The sequence below is a fragment of the Strix uralensis genome, chromosome 11, assembly GCF_047716275.1.
Source record: "Strix uralensis isolate ZFMK-TIS-50842 chromosome 11, bStrUra1, whole genome shotgun sequence".
Classification (NCBI taxonomy): domain Eukaryota; kingdom Metazoa; phylum Chordata; class Aves; order Strigiformes; family Strigidae; genus Strix; species Strix uralensis.
Genome location: NC_133982.1, coordinates 25,418,402 through 25,435,440, shown reverse-complemented (window position 1 = coordinate 25,435,440; position 17,039 = coordinate 25,418,402). Strand labels below are relative to the sequence as shown.

General features: G+C 37.0%; 1 protein-coding gene across 11 annotated transcripts in view; it reads right to left on the bottom strand.

Moving 5' to 3' along the window:
* TCF12 (transcription factor 12) overlaps nt 1-17,039 on the bottom strand; it is a 173,996-nt gene that overhangs the window by 16,043 nt on the left and 140,914 nt on the right. For 5 of the 11 annotated variants that reach the window (XM_074879940.1, XM_074879943.1, XM_074879941.1 and 2 more), the window contains 8 exons: nt 15,162-15,267; nt 13,887-14,026; nt 13,432-13,576; nt 11,841-11,905; nt 7,614-7,692; nt 2,832-2,905; nt 1,840-1,911; nt 924-1,130 (listed from right to left, as the gene is read on the bottom strand). In XM_074879940.1, the coding sequence (XP_074736041.1) occupies nt 924-1,130; nt 1,840-1,911; nt 2,832-2,905; nt 7,614-7,692; nt 11,841-11,905; nt 13,432-13,576; nt 13,887-14,026; nt 15,162-15,267 (888 nt within the window). The remainder of the gene's footprint in view (nt 1-923; nt 1,131-1,839; nt 1,912-2,831; nt 2,906-7,613; nt 7,693-11,840; nt 11,906-13,431; nt 13,577-13,886; nt 14,027-15,161; nt 15,268-17,039) is intronic. The other 6 variants (XM_074879944.1, XM_074879947.1, XM_074879950.1 and 3 more) reach the window with 3 other exon arrangements.

Sequence of the window (17,039 nt, the reverse complement as noted above, 5' to 3'; positions counted from 1 at the left end):
TCACAGCATGTAACTGGTCTTTAAAATTACGCTGTAAACATGCAAACACATGGCACCACTAAAATAAGCATGTTTTAAAAAGCTCTTTTCCTTTAAGCATTTTTGAGAAGAGAGGAATGAAAAGAAAAAGGGAAGTGAGCAATGCTACAAATAGATTTCGTTTACTGTATAATGCTTTTAACATATTTCTGATCTATGAAAAGCTCAACTACATTTTTTCAGAACAGTTCACATTTTTAAACTAAAAGAGATGGATTTAATTTATTTCACTCTTCTTGGGGATTAATCTAAAAGTTGTTTCCTCTTCATTGTTACTTACACTACAGCTGTGCTCAAACTCCTTTTCATTTAGAAAAAAAAGTTTAAATTTTGAGCCTGCGCACACTATGGTTCCACATTCCAGCAGCTTCCTCCCAGTCCTCTGCCAGCATCTGCTATTGAAGACTAGTTCCAATTTACAATAAACAGCTTTTCCAGACCAGAACACTTGAAATTCAGTCCTTCTTGACTGCTTTTCCCATTCAATCTCCCTATTCACCATTTCAAGGAGAAAACTGTTCTGCCAATTATTACACATCTGGAAAAAATGCATGTATAAGCTGAAATGCTCTCAGCAGAAAGTTTCAGCTTTCTGCATATGGTCACAGCAGGATTTTATGGGCCACTGACCAGGCCAAAGTCTAAGTTTTCCCATCTTTCTCCTCCCCCTCACTTCTGTCCACCCCCACCCAACCCTCTAATTGGAAACCCATAGCAGGTGCAAGTTGTCTGCCATCTTTTCCTCCACAAGAATCTTGAGTAATTTTGTCCTGATAAATATTAGTCTTGCAGTCCAGTTTTAACTCTCTAGGCTCTATGGTAATTTAAATGCATCAGCTGTAATTGCTTTGCATAAATATATACATGTTTAAAAACAGCATTACCATTGATGCTTGTCTGTTGGTTGTTACAAGGCTAGATGCTCCATAATTTGAGTTCAGGCTCCCAATTGGCCCATTGTGGGATGGTCCCAATAAACTATGTATATCTGCATGGCCACCTGATAGGCTTGTTGAAGGCCCCACAGCATGATTTCGTAGTACATGAATGGCATCGTCGAGTCTGTCCAAGCGATCCTCCATGCGAGACTGCTGTGGGGATTTAAGAGGGACAGTAACAGCCGTTACTGAATACACCTGCAGACTCAAACTGTAACAGTTTCTACCTCGGAGATATTAAAGATAGAAGATGAAATGCAGTATCAAAAGACTCTGAAAGCACCTAGCAGCACTACAAACAGAAAAAAGAAAAGATATCTGGAGATTTTGCTCAAGATAGCATTCATTCCACAAATAGGTGGCAGCTTTTAAAGTGAAGCTTATTATAAGGTTAATGTTACTCAGCTTCTATTACATGGCATGAACAAGAAAAAAGGAAGGGCTACAAAATAAGCTGTATAATACAGGTCGAGAAAGAATGATCATAAAATCAGCCTCACCACGTTGGTTACAATTAAGAGAGGCAGTGGCTTTTTGATAACCTGTATTACAATAAAAACTGGACAAAACTTTCAGTTACCATTGTCTAAAATGGATCTTTAAACACATTAGATATTTCAGAAATAAAAGTGAGTTCTGTATGTTACCGCAGAAAAGTTTGTCTTAAAATTACTTTCCTTAAAAAGAAGACCAAAAAAACCCCAAAGCAAAACCAATTCTGACACTACAGCTCTCTAGAAACTGAAATAGCAGAATGTTCGATTCAAAAGATGGGTCATATGCTACACTAAGTTTTTAATGGGGAATCCGAAGGAAGCATTAATTGAAACACAAAAAGGCACCATCTAAAGTGAAATAGTACCTCACAGACATCCTTTAAGAAGGACATTGCATCTTGCAAATGCTCGTGAAGTTGCTGTTCAACTCGATTTTTCTGGCAAAGTCAAGACAGAACAGGAAGCAAAGCACAGGTTAAGATTAATTCAAAAAAGAGGTGAGGAAACAGCTGATGTGCATGTCAGCAATAAATTGTTAGTCAAGTTAATGCAACAGAGATCTGATTATATTAAGACAAGAAAAGGCTAATATTTAACACTGCAGTTATGTTAGGATTCTACATATCAATTATATTTAATTGCAAAAATATTGAAGAAAAGAAAACTGATTTAGCTTAAATTTATTCTTGTTAGACAGAAAAAAAGAAATTACATCTGTGAAAACTAGGAATACTAACAGGTAATCAAAACCTTCTCTCAAATTTTTCCCCTTTCCTTCCCGACGCTGTATCAGAAATTTAAGAAAGAAGTCAGTAACTTAAATCCTCTGCTGAATCTTCAAAAGAAGAAAATTTACAATGCTGTAGATTATTTCCTGTGTGTTTTTCTGTAAAATGTTTCATTAATTAATAAATGAACATTCCCCAGTAACAAATAACAAGTACAAATAAAATATATTAATACTTTAATGACAGTGTAGTGAAAACAAGACCAAGAGACTACCATTTCAGGGAGAGAGGGGGAAGGACAAGTAAATGCGAAGGCATGAAGTCTTTATCTTTTCTGCAGACTGAACTTTAGATAAGAATTAGCTATGGATTTGTGAAAAGGTACCAGAATCTCATAACAGCGCTTTAGCACCAGCTGTCCTCAGCACAGAAGCCTGATGCCCAAGGAACAGATGGTGAAAGACACACCCTGCACGTCTTATATTGTTCAACTGAACAGGCCATTTGTTAGCAAAGAATTCATTTGTAATGCTATCCTACTGTTTCCTTTAATGATATGCAGGATTTATACAAAACCAAGCCTTCAACTCTTAAGCAAAAAGTACTATGTTGCTTTCAACAATTCTTACCAAGGAGTGTAGAGAGTTTTCATAGTTGGGAGATGAGGGGGCTTGTCCTCCGCTCCTAGACCACTGACTGGCACCTGTCAAAATTGTCTAAGTTAACACACAGATTTATGCAGCATAAGTGGGAAGCAGAGACGCAAAATTTCTCAACATAATTAAAATCAACATATTCTGCATAAAGGTAAGCTAACATATGGGTATACAAAGGAGGACAAATTCCTTCATTCTGCCTTATTGAGGGATAATCTTTATATCTTGGCATCTGCAGGGTTAGACACATTATCAATGACAAAGCAGTGACATCTTCAAAAAACTTCAACATTAAAAAAGTGGACTAAACACACACACAGAGTATCTTAAATACCTGCCTTCTGCCAGTGTCACCATAAAAAGATTGCTGAATTCTTTCTTCTTCAGATTATGTTCAGTATATGTAGGCATATCTTTAATAGTGTTAAAATACACAACAAAAATCTTTAAAGAAATCATTAAATGGACACTGAATCAAGGGTAACAGGAAAACCGTTTTTATGACACCTCTCTAACTAAATAAGGAAACTTAAAACTAGATCTAAAAGCTTGTCTAGTTCTACACTATGTCATTTTAGATTATAATGCATTTGAAGTTTAGAAGAGTAAAAATACATCTAAGTTATTCCCATTTGTTATTTCAGATATATTTAAGGGAAATAGGCAGCTAAAGAATCACTGACTGTGCAACAAATCAACAATTATATCCATATTACCCATACACTGCAAATTCAAATGTACATCCATTCTAATTTGACATAAATATACCTAATTACCATGTAAAATTTAAAAATAATTAGATGTGAAATGCAATAACTAATAAAGCAGTACTTTTAAAACAAACCCTGAAGTAGTACAACATGTATTTTTCTCACCAACTAATAATGCATCTTTTATAAAGATGCTACATTAAATTCTATGGCCATTAGAGACAGCTTCCTTTCAGCCATACAAATGTAATAATAAAGCAATTACATTAATAAATTATGGACATACAATCCAAAGCAGCTCATTAAAGGAAGAGCCTGTGGGCTTGTTCTTTCAATAACAGCCAGAGCTGTACGTCTGGAAAACTGGGAAAAGGTTTAATAACATTACAGTTCCTTTGTTCAGAGAGCTGCAAGTAGTTACCTTTTAAAGAAAGGGTTTTATTTAACAAAAAGAGTACAGCTTGCACAGCTATTAAAATACCTAAATATTTCCTTTGTAATTAAAAAAAAAAATAATCCATCTCCAATTTCATAAAAGCCCAGAGCTGCCATAACTGTGCTGGAATTCTCTTTTAAAATATAACAACATCAGTAAGTAAGTTTATAATTACCAGTTTTCACTTCACACAGCTACTCTGGGTCTGGATCTGTAGTCTCCCTCTGCATTACGGTCATTCCTGAACTTGGGAATAATGCTTGGGGTCCCACTTATTTTTGCAAAGCATTAATGAAACCACCTTGGAATATTTTGGCTCTGTGTAATGTTCAAATTTTTATCTGGTCAAAACTCTGTTTTTAAAGACCATAGTCAAGGCTTTAACGAGTGCTCACTACTAACAGGATTGAGTGTACTACTTCCTACAATAAAGCATCAGATGAATATTAAGCAGAAAGGCAACCAGTTAATAAAACAAAGCAAACAGACTCAATGCCTGTGCATCTAGTCTGACGAATTTGGTTTTTCGTTGTTTGTGGGTTTTTTTGGTTGTTTGGTTGGTTTGGGGGTTTTTTGGTTTGGTGGGGGTTTTTTTTTTAAATGGAAAAAGGTACTATTTCTTTAATGTAAGCCCAGAACAAAACTCGGAGTGGGACTTCTCACGAAGGAAACAAAAAGACAAGGGAGGTGAACACTCAACTCCTCTCAAAGGAGTAACCCAACTGCAACCTGCAGTTTTTAATCACACCTCTAGTAACGCTCGAGCTCTTTCGGAGCGGTGGCACATACTCTGTCTCCATGTCTGCGCAGGTTGCCAGATGGCACCGATTTCCTGTTTTCCTCATTCCACTCCCCCTCCTAAAAGTTTGTGCATGAAATCCACCAATTATGTTAAAAAGCATCCTGGCACCACAAGCCCTGCAATTAACAACTGCAGCTTTTAGTGCAGCACCAACATAGCAGCATGAAAAAACAAATAAGCCAGGCAAACGTTAGGATTTACAGGGGTCATCAATAGTAATCACTGTAGTATTGTTCTTACTCTCCCAGTCTGCCCAACGCTAATCCTCCGGCTCCCCTTTCAATCAATCACACGCTCCCCTCGGAGTCAGCAGAGGACTGGTTTTGCATCCTCAGAACCCACCGAACCTTTCTGAATACCTCTGATCCTGGGAGAAGGATTCTTAAAATACCACGGCTCCCACCATTCAGATCCATATATAAACTTCACATACATATCCACAATCATTAAAACTATGCAAGAAGCTAAGCTCTGGGCACGTTTATGTAAAATTAGAAATTTTACATAAAGGGCAGGAAAGATGAGACACACACTATTGTCTCATGATATTTGGGAGTTGTCATCATGTTGTTCTCAAAGCTTTTACTTAATTTAACAAAAAAATGTTGTCAGTCCTTATTCAGTACCATAACAGCCAAACAGTCCAACATGAGCGAGTCTCATGAAGTTACTCTCTCTCAATGCTTTCGATGGCAAATAGAGTGCTCCTACTGTAATTTACAATTAAAGGATAGGTAAATTATGACTTAGTCAAATAAGTAGTTAGTCAAAAGTAATAATAAGAATGCTAAATAAACAAAGATCTGGCTGCAAAAGAGGAAAATCACAATGAAGGCTAAAATGCTCCAAAATATATTATTTTAGTATACATAAAACATTTGTTTTATCTGCAATAACTTTTTGGGTCAGACAGAAAATGGCTACCAGGAGTATAAATAGCAATAAATACAGTAGTAATTACTTTACATTGTGCTTCACCGTGTTTTTAGTGACTCATCTGGGAATAAAGATAAAAGTCCAGATTCATAAATGAAGGTAATTAACTACTGGAGCAATTTACCAAAGGCTTGATAAATTCAGTATCACTGGAATTAAATGGGGTGGGGTGGGAGGGTATGACTGTAAAGCAGATGCTAAGTTTGCGCCTGAGAAGGATTTCAGTATTATTTGTTTGTATCTACTACTGTCTTAGCCATCAGAATAAGGAACACGAATCGGAGTGCAAATTGTGAAGAGTTTTACATTTGATACAGGTTCCAACAGAGAAAGGCATCAACACTAAAGGGGAAAACCCAAATTTTAGGGACCTTAAATTTGTTCTAAACCCAGAAATTAGCTAGTGCTTTCATGTTTACAAAATTAGGTGCAGTATCTAATCAGGGAACTCCAATTTTAGACACTTTGAAATGTCAGAACTTCTTTCTTCCAGCCACAAAATATTTTCAATATTTGCTTTGATGCTAAAAAGAAAATAATTTTCTGGTCTGATCTGCCTTTTCAGTACAACAAGGATACACAGAGCATTTTTTGTCAACTATAATCACGAAATCAAAATCCCACTAATCCCATCATTACTCAATTCAACATGGATTCTTCAGCTATAGAAAAAAAAAATGCCCAAAGCAGCTGCTCAGGTATGCCATATCAGATATTCATTAATCCATTAAGTCCACAGAAAACCAGAACAGTGTCCATTAAACATGAGTGAAATATGAATGATGAAAGTTTTCTGAGTGACACTGCATGTATAGATATGCATATTTGTGTACATATGTATATGACTGCATTTTGCATGCAATAACTTTTCCAATTCAGTCATCTAAATTACAGAAGTCTTCAGCTAAGCTCATTCTGTACACCTTTCACTGCAAATTATTTTTTTTAGAAAAAACAAAACACCCTTGCAAAAAACTGACCAATGGCCAGGAGCCTGCAGAGATATATTGAACAACAGAGAATGGGAAAACAGACTGTTGTATAAACGTTAAATAATTTAACAAATTGCACTATAGGAAAGAACAGGGTTAAAGTTACATCATCTTGCTTGTAATTCTAGTTCTTTGTTAAACAACAAATTTAAGTCAATGGAGCTTTCACAGTCCTCTCTATATGGAGAACAGCTGTTCAACTTTTACTAGACAGCTGAGGCCACAGTGTCTGTGAAAGCTGCACTACCCACTAATAGCTGTAGGCAGCTGCCCACAGTTCATCTCCACACTGGAATGCTCCTTCCCACATTCACATTACAAACACACAAAGCACAGGTGACAGAGGTGGCTGCAATACAGAGCATTTATTTTGAAAAATGCCAGAAATTCTTCTCCCATAGAATGAAAGCATTCATGAAAGATATGAATGAAAAGTTATCCTCTGTAAAAATTGGATAGTCTCATAGCCTACTATATTTTCATTAGAGGGAACACACATCTGCTGTGTTTGTCACTGAAAGCTGCCGCAGAGTTTTAACATACAGCTTTAAAAAAAACCTCTAACCAAATCACTCTTATTTCTCTCCAATGGTACAGATCTGTACAGATATCTTGATAGCTGTGATAGTATATAGTCATTCAATGTTTTCAAAGATTATTTTAAGAAGCTAATTTTCAAAGCCAGTTGCCAGGATTTAACTGAATGCTCATAATAAAATATTTAAGAATCTGGATTTATAAATCTGGGTTTAGTACAATGGAAAAATGAACACAATATCAAAGTAATTATGCAAGGAAGCTATTGCTGATTTCACTGTGATTCCAAACAGGATGTTTTCAAAAGAACAAACAAGTTATTGACAAACGGCTAGTCTCTACCTGTAAGAGGCGATGGTGATCCAACTGGTGTTGACGGATTCGATGGGAAACTACTGCTGGTATGATCAGGAGAATAAATCTAACAACATACAAAAGAGATTGTATATCAACGCATGTCATAATACACAGTAGAAAAAAAAAGCTATTAGGATTCCTTTTCATGTTGTTAATTGTCACTTTTGATGCTAGATTGATTAAAAAACCCCAATTTGATCCTTCAATCACAGCTCTGCTTTATTACACTGCTCTAAAAATGTCCAGAGAACTTTCATTTTCAAGCAGCTGTCAAAATAAGCACAGCCTGTATTTGATAGCGACACAAGTATAACTCATCTTCCTTCTACTTTAACAGCAGCAGAAATTATAGCCTTTTTATCACTGAAGGGGAAGACATACTAAGAGTTAACAGTACACAGATAATTATAACAAAAAAAACATCAGGAAAAAGAGAAGGAATAATGACTGCTCAAACTTTAGAGGGAGAAGAATTTAGCAGTCAACACATTATCTTTAATTAATCCTTCACAACAGAAAAATACCAAGAAAGCATTCAGCTTTAGTTACTACTGGTACCTTCCGAACGAAAACCATCTGAAATTTTGTTGCTCTTGCTATGTATTGCAGCACATACAATTTTTCTCTATGTCTATATCAGTTGCTCCCTTGAGAGAGATACTAAACCTCAACTTGCAACAATTCATTCCTTGCTACTAATGTAATTAAAAAGTCTTGATAAAAATGGAAGACATAAAGCTTAAAGCTTTAATTAAAACTTAAAATTTCAAGATTCTTGAAAAATTCATTTTGTGAATGGAATTGAGTAAGTTTATACACTGACTATGGACTTTAGCACATATTTTTATAGGTCATCAGTTCAAACCTGATTTACTGGAGCAGAGACCAAGATTTGTTAAGTCATCAGATGGCAGTTAAAAATCTTCCCTGGCAGTGTGGTTGATGGCTCTTCACACAAACAATATGACATTTCAGCATTTAACTGACAATGAACTGGTACTTGGTTAAGCTGCATATTGTATTTTTTGAACTGACAAAACCAGGACCTGGTAAACCACATGCTCCTTCCTGGTCTATCACATTTTCATTAGAAAAGACCATCAGTTCCCTAATGGAAATACCTCCCCCTTTTCATACATGCTAGAAAGAAAATATATTTAAAAGAACAAACTACCTCAGACCATTGTAGGAAATTCATGCATTGTACATCAGTATAAAAATAAATCTTGGGTGTCAGTATGGGAACTGTAGAGAGTTCCAGACAGGTAAGATACAGAAAATTAAAATGGTGTCAGAACAAAGGTAATGAAGTTTCCTTTGAAACAGGTCGTTTTCTACTGTTTTACCTGCCAATTTTATTTTGCTATATAAGAGGGGAAAACCTACAGTATACCAAAGCCACAACTACAACACGAGGTCAGAATTAATTCTGCATGCAGACCCTGGCCGCTGTGCTGTTAAATGACCAATGATGAACAACCCTGACACCTTCTGCCAGGCTTAAACGGTAACATGACTCATTTTACTGCAACAAATGAGACTCCTCCTCCTATCAGTCATGGTCCATTCCAATCAGCAGGGTGCCAATATGCCAGGGTCTAATGAAAAGGCTCTTAGACAAAAGCTGCACAATTGAGAGCCTGCAGAGCCAAACCTCGGAGCTGTTAGTCCAATTTTTTAAACACTACAGTGTACATTTCAGTTAGGCTTTGTTATGTTAATGTTATTGAGTCTAAAGCAACAAAGAAACTTAATTCATGAATTACTTTTAGAAGTCAACTTCCCTACATTTTCTTTTGTGAGGGGACCAGTGGCTATTTAACTACCAAGACCATACAAAGGCCTTTACCCCAGTTCTGAGGTAGGAATCAAAACATAAGTTATCACAAAGAGGTCTGATATAATCAACAAAGTTAAACAGTCCTCCTGTTTGATCTCCTCTAAATTAAAGACCAAGTGTTTTGATTTGGCATTAGGCAATGAAATAAACCAGATGTTTCTCCTGCCATATAACCCTCCATGGGCACAATCTTAAAGGGTTATTGTTTGGCAAATGTTCAGGGAAACACATTAGAAATGGCACGAATACCCAGATTTTCTTTTCTTTCTATCTATACTAGTTCATTATCCAAACTAATGCATAATCCACAGGGCTTTGGGAACTTTGTGTAAATACTTTCATGTACAATTCTCTTTCTTGCCTACCCTAAGATTAAGACCACAATTATCCAGGCTTAAACCTAAAATAAAAGAACCTTTGCAAATGTATTATCTGGCCTTACATGTTTAATCACATACTATTCTGTATGGTCTTTAATACCTAAACTGAAGAACAAATGTCGTATCCTCTGATGTTTCACACATGAAAGGCCTATTGTGAGATGTACATCAACAGAATTTTACAACTAGAAATTCCTCTCAACAGTTGCAGCGGTAGCATTTAAAATCCTAACAGAAAGGCATACAACATCATCTTAGGAAAAAAGAAGTCAAGACAACCGCAGTATCTAAATAAAACTTTGTTCAAACAGAAAAATATTCTTGGTTTACTAGCCATCAAAAATTCCTGTGCGCTAGCTTCACCTGCAGGAGAGCCCAGCGCCCTCCTCTCCACCAGCACGAGCGGTGCTCCCTGCCGAACAAGCGCAAGAAGTGTGCTGGGTGCGCGCGTGTTGCGGGGGAAGCAGATGGATGAGGCGAGGGATTTGAAGTGTGCAGACTATGGCATGCGCTGATAGAGCAGATGGAATGCATCACCATCAGCTATGACAGAAATGATTTATGGAATGACCTGGCTGCTCCTGCCAAGCAACAACATGGGATGACAGAAACAAGTTTCTATGACAACCAGAGCCCACCCACCAGTTAGATTAAACATTTCTGCCCTGACTTGCAATATATTTAGAGTTTTTCCTCAAAACATCAGCCTGGTTTTCTCAGCTAGTGACTTGGGCAAAAATACCTGAAAGGACAAGAAAATAAATCTAAAAAAGGAGAGCAGTGGAGAACATCATATGAAGTCCTGCAGGTCTAACTGGCCAGCATGTCAAGACTTAGAGCAGAAATTCTGGTCAGACTGCAGAACAGCAGACATCCTAATACATCTGCAAAGTAATAAGCAGCCTGAAGTATGTAAGCATTGCTATTTCTAGCAGTCAAAATGATCCCAGTTCTTTTCTGACAGGTCTCAAACAGAAAAAAACAGTGTTAACTGCCCTCTGGACTCGTGCATTGTTATCTACTTCCTGAATCCCCAAAAGCAACGGGGACAACATTTTTCTCCTCAAAGCCAGTAGGTCAGAGTTCTCCTACCCAATATGGACATTACAGACATTATCAAATCTGGTAATCTTTTAACATATGACCCTCTGAGGGATGCAAGGGTAACAGGATCTGCACGAATATGCACATTTGCATTCGCTGGTATGAGGTGAGGGATGCAGAATCCAACCTAGGAATGAATGCTCTTTTGGAGCTGCAAAGTAGTCATTTCTAGCTTTTAAATCAGACTTAGTCTCCCTATTTGCTATGTGCAAGAAATACAAAGTGCTCCCCCAGCCACCACTCCTAATGGTGAAATTCTGCTACACTGTATCAATTACTGTTTTATAAAAAGTACATCTGATTGTATTAATGCAAAAATAATTGCTGTATGCATGCATATGCAAACAGCTTACAGTAGATTGAAGATATGTGCAATGTTTTACATTATCTACATTATTCCAACAAGAGTTAAGAGTTTAAACTTTATGCATATACAGCATTTTAAAGGCTGTTCCATAATTATAGCTATACAACACAGCATTCAAAACGTCTGTTTTATAAGGCCACTGAGGAAACATTTTAAACCTCGAGGCAGGATCTGCTCTAAGAGTAATGTTAGAAATATTTGACTTTTAACTAGAACCTACAGAAAAAAAAAAATCAAACCCTAAACTTATGATTATCTTTTACTTTGTCTTAACAACTTTCTAAACTATATCTGCCCTACATTTTTTGATCACCTGAACAAAGTCAGTCTTCTACAAATAAAAGCATTTTCCACTTGCCTTTTTATAGACATTTGTCTAGTATATGACATCGTACCACAGTACATTTTAACTTCATACATGAAAACTCCTATTTGCTATTATAAAATGAATGAACACATAAATAATGGATGCAATGATCAAAATACGTCTTTCAGATCTGAATATTCTAACTGCTACTTACAGATGCCAATGCCTTTCCAAGTGCATCACCTGTCTGTGAGCTTCCAGCACCATTTCCTCTGTTTCCTGTAATGTGGAAAGCAAACCCAACACTTATTTTTAAAGCTGAAATTTTATCTACTTTTATTATTTTATTCATCACATACAGTTGAGCAACCACTTTTTAAATGGATATTCCAAGGAAGTCAGTGTCAACAGAATCAGTTCTCATTATACTTAAAAATTTAATTAAAACAATTAGATTTAAGTTTAGATGCTCTCCTCTTTAAAGTCAAACACAGTATCACTGTGATACTTGAGGACCAACACGTGAAAGCAGTTAGAAAAAAGACGGTAATTATTTTCTAGGATCACAGGCTAATTTTAATGAAATGTGAAAAGAAAATCAAAATCAGAAAATTGTATTATTGCAGCTTATTTCTAAATTGTTATCACTAAAGTGCTGCACATTTCATTAAGAAGTCAAATTTACTTAATAGTTCCTTGTGTGTCTCCTTGCTCCCCCTGCTCTAATTCCCCATGTTGTACTCTCATCTTTATTTTAGAAAATCCCTGAAAAGCTCTTATCCACCAAGCTTTCTGTCACCCCTGCTCTTAGTTGCATGTCAGCAGCTTTGCGTGTCCTTTTGCTCCACACACCACCGAGCCAAGAGGAGGTCTGAAGCCCTGCCAACTGGAAACACAGAAAGGACCTGAATCCTTTGAACTATCTGCTTTACTGTAGAAGATAGACCCTTTAAAAGTGAGACTCCTTTCTCCAGTTATCAACTTCTAATGCCAAAAAAAAAAAATGTAATGTGAATGTAAGCCATTCACAGCAGAAATCCAAATTATGCAATGGTTGCTGTTTCCAGTTTGTGGCAAACTTGGATTTTCCAGCCTGAATTTCCTATGCAGATTGATTAACTGGATTCTGTTTAAAGATCTGAGTGTAAAACACATTCCCAAACCAAAGCCAATAGAGTCACTCTAACTAAATTCCACTTATGTAAAGTGAAGCTAGGTGCAAACCATATCGAACTGACAAGGGGCGTCTACAAGCATTTAATTTCTACAGCTGTATCTTAAGATGTGCAAATATGTGTGAGGAACGGATGAACATCCTGTATTTCATGCTTTCTAGGTAAGCACGAAAGAGACTAAACCAGCCACCATACTGGCTACTCGGTAATCTCTAAATCAGTTAAGAGAGGAATTTACGATGCCGTTTATCAAATTCCCCAAAGAAACAGTCTTCCTGCCTTTCTCTGACACAGTAACTTGGTGATACAGCAGCTCAAAAACGGCAACACCAGAACTACCAATATGAACGTGTACATATACTCAACTATGGAAGGATAATTGCTGTTCAAGTTAGAAGGATGCCATCTCCTGAGCACAGGCTTGGCTATGAAAGCCAATAAACCAGTAAGTCCTAAGCTGGCTGCGAAACAATTTGCCTCATCTCAGTCACGCCGAGGACAGAACTGTCACGGTGGTGCACTATCCCTGATCTACAAGCATCCCATGAATTAAATCTTACTAATTCTGTGCGTCATGCAAACCCAAATTTCATTTTCTTGTAAAATTTAAAACCAGGAAGAACATTTTACCCAGAATATTATCTGATCCATTGACAGGTGGAGTGTGTGAGGCAGCTACATAAGGTGAACTGCTGGTACTGCCACGATGGAAGCTAGACATTGGAGGAAGACTGGCATTTATATCTGTAGGTGAGACTGAATGCGGGGGATAGCTCTAGAGAGAAGAGAAACAGACATAAGACATTAAGTAGTCTTTACATAAATGTTGATATTTTAAGATACCAAATATACAACATCCAGCTCTTTAATAAAGAAAGGGACTCATTCATCCTCTGAACAGACCACTATACAGCCAAAGATTTTTATTTATACAACAGACATAAATAAAAGGACATAAATCTATTACAGAAAGTTTGTGATTTCTGACAACTGGGTTTTTAACTGACATACCTGAGCAGCAAACAAGAAATGAGTCAGATCTCCATATACAAGTACAAACATATTAATCTGTGCTTGTATCTTACCAAACGGTCATGTGTGTGCAGGCCGCCGTAACTGCTGGACTGGGACATGTGGGAAGAGGAGCCTCCCAGCATCCCACCATAACCAGGCTGGCTCATGCCATTGGATGAACTCCAGAGGTCAGAAGAATTGTGGGTCCCATCTTTTTTAAGAATTTTTTTAGTAAAAAAGAAAACAAGAAAAACACATTTAATGAAGAAGAGTACAGAGTTCTACTTTCCTTTACAGAATTATTTTTAAAGAATACCAAATTCAGCTACTCAGACCAACATCAGCATGGAAAAGGTGACCAATTTATACTGCGTCTTCTATTTTCATGCCACCATACTGTTGCTATATTTATAAAAAAACCCCAAAAAACAACAGAGGCTTTATAGCTGAAATATAATCCAACCACAGCTGAGAAAATACTAAGTACTTCTGCTAATTACACAGACCTTCAGTAAGGCCAGATTTATATCAAGAGGGTTGATAAAAGTTCCAGACTGAAAGAAATAATAAAAATGGGGGTGGAGGGGAGAGAAGTTTGGCTAAACAGAGCTCATCATAAACATACAGTGCAAAACACCTATTAACCTAAAATAAGCAGTTTATAGTCTAAAATACCTCAGTACCATAAAAATATAAAAACATGTCACGATAGCAGATTTAAGTAACTGAAATGACTACATTACATAAGCCTTAAACCCGTGTGTCAATGCAGTTTTCCTTCTGTAGCACCAACGGAAGTGCTCTGTAAATTCCCGTACTGAGGGACTATGCTTTCAATATGCTCCAAAACCTCATCAGACTACAGTACGAGCTAATTGTATGACGTGAGGCCGAGGAAATGAATTCTGCTCTCGTTTTGTTCCATTATAAACCCTTTTCTTTGGCATGCTGGATACTCAAGCAGTTGAGAACTTAAGACTGTTAGCTGATATTGTACAGTCAAATTCCAGAACAGTCAAGAAGCCCTCACCTCATTTTTCTCTATCACTCCAGTGTGCTGCTCTGAAGCCCCTACAAATCAAAGGATGGGGGATTCCGTCCATCTGGCCTGGTGTATAATCCCCTTAAATTTCAGTCAGCAATTAATGTCATGAGAAAAACTTTAAATCAACAGACAGCTCCCTTCATCTAACTGTTTTTAAAGTATATAAAACTTAATCATAGGCTCTAGCACAATGTGTTACCTTCATGCTTCCTCATTCATTCAGTACCACAGTGGCTGACTGCAGATTTCTACCTAAAGGACAAGTGACATCTACCCATATATTTTAAGTCATTTTACCCACCTTGCATAAAGAAAGTGCTAGCAAACATACTGCTTGGTGGCTTAGGAGACGGGTAACTTGGAGATTCTCTGTTGAAATCATCAGAACTTGGAGATGGTGCATACACCTAAATATTGGAGAGCAATAAAAGCAGGTTAGTAATATTTGGGTGCCGTGCATTATTTTAAAACCGCTAACAGCATACAGACACAGACAGAAAGCACAAATAAAAAAAGAACAGTGTAGCAAGCTGCAGCATTTGTTGCCCTTGTTTTATTTGCTTTTTAGCAAGTTGCCACAGTACAGAGGAACTACAGTAGAATGATCCTAACAACACACTTTCTAGTGTGCCAACTCAGCCAGGTGGCCTGATAAAAGCTTGAATGCTGATTTTGCTTTGTAAGTGCATGACTTGCACAGACTTGTTGCTCAAGATAAAAAAAGCAAGATAAAACAACTGGGCCCCAAACAAATTTTATTTTAAAACAACTGTATGCCTGTTTGAATATTTAATTAGCTGGCATCCCAACAATCAGAAAGAAAAAGAACATCCAGTGACAAATGGAAAGATTTTAACTCAACCATTGTACTGTCCATTCAGAAACTTGCATGCCTTTGTACAGTCATCAAAAATAGATGTAATGCAAGTCTTGAGGAACAATCTTAAAACTGCAACATGGAGCAAATTATTTTCACACTGGCCTAGCATTAAAGAAAACCAGCATCATTCTTTTTTCAGTATAACACCACATTGGAATGACCATTCTTAACTTGCAAACAACGATTTTTTTTTTTAACAAGTTAAAAATTGTAAGATGCCAAATACACATAATGGTTAGAAGTCTTTCATTGCAGTGACTCTAAAAAGGAATATAAAGCATATTCAGGAATAAGTCAAATGAACAAAGCCATTATTCACAGACTCAAGGACTCTGCTCATAATGGTAGTTGTTCTAAGTGATGCTATTTCTTCATACCAGTATTTCAGGCAATACACTGAATATTGCACCATGATTAGTGTATGTTAAAAGAAAAATGTTATTAAAAGAGCAGTAAATTAACAAATATGGCAGCAAAGAATATCAAAATTTAACACTGAAAACAGAGCATCTTTTTGCTACAAAGTAAAAAATGTGGTATTTTTATTTTTTAATTCACCTTACTTGCAAACACATAAGGCTTCATAAACGCCTATATTAAGAATAATTTTAAAACTTTAAAGCCTACATAACGCAACTTACAAAGTGCACTATGCCCTAAAATTCAAAAGTGAGGATTTTTATCCCTTCCCATGCAAATACAGGCACACGCGTGTTTCTACAACATTCACATCTCTCCCTTGTCTTTCTGGGATGTTGTTTACCAAGCACGAGAAGGGCCAGGAAAACCAAGGCGGCCAACAAAAAAGCGTGAGTTCCCTAAAAGAGCGCCATTGTTCTCCCGGAGGGTGACTGTCGGGAGAGGGACGTTTAGAAAGTGAAGTGGGCAAGTCCCGCTCCATTTGCATACCAATACCCCTCCTCCCCATTCCCAAACGCTTTTCTAGCCTGCTGTTGTCAGACCAAATGGCTGGGCATGTGCCTGCAGACAGCACTCTTTTATATCAGAGGGACTGATTTACCACTCTCTTCGCCTCGTTTTACATCAACAGAATTTCAATAAAATCTATCAAACTACAGTATGATGGAATCAGGACAAGAGCGCAAAGACTTAAGCCAGGGCATAGCTGTCGATATCAGTCATGTAACGACAACGGCAGCAGGTAAAAAGACACCTGGTAAAACGGAGTCAAGTGCAAAATGTAAACTTTTAGTTGCATGCTTGTTTTAACACTATTTTTTTATCAAAATAAATGAAAAATTTTTAGGCAAGAAAGCCTTTCGGGGAGCTTTTGTTCAG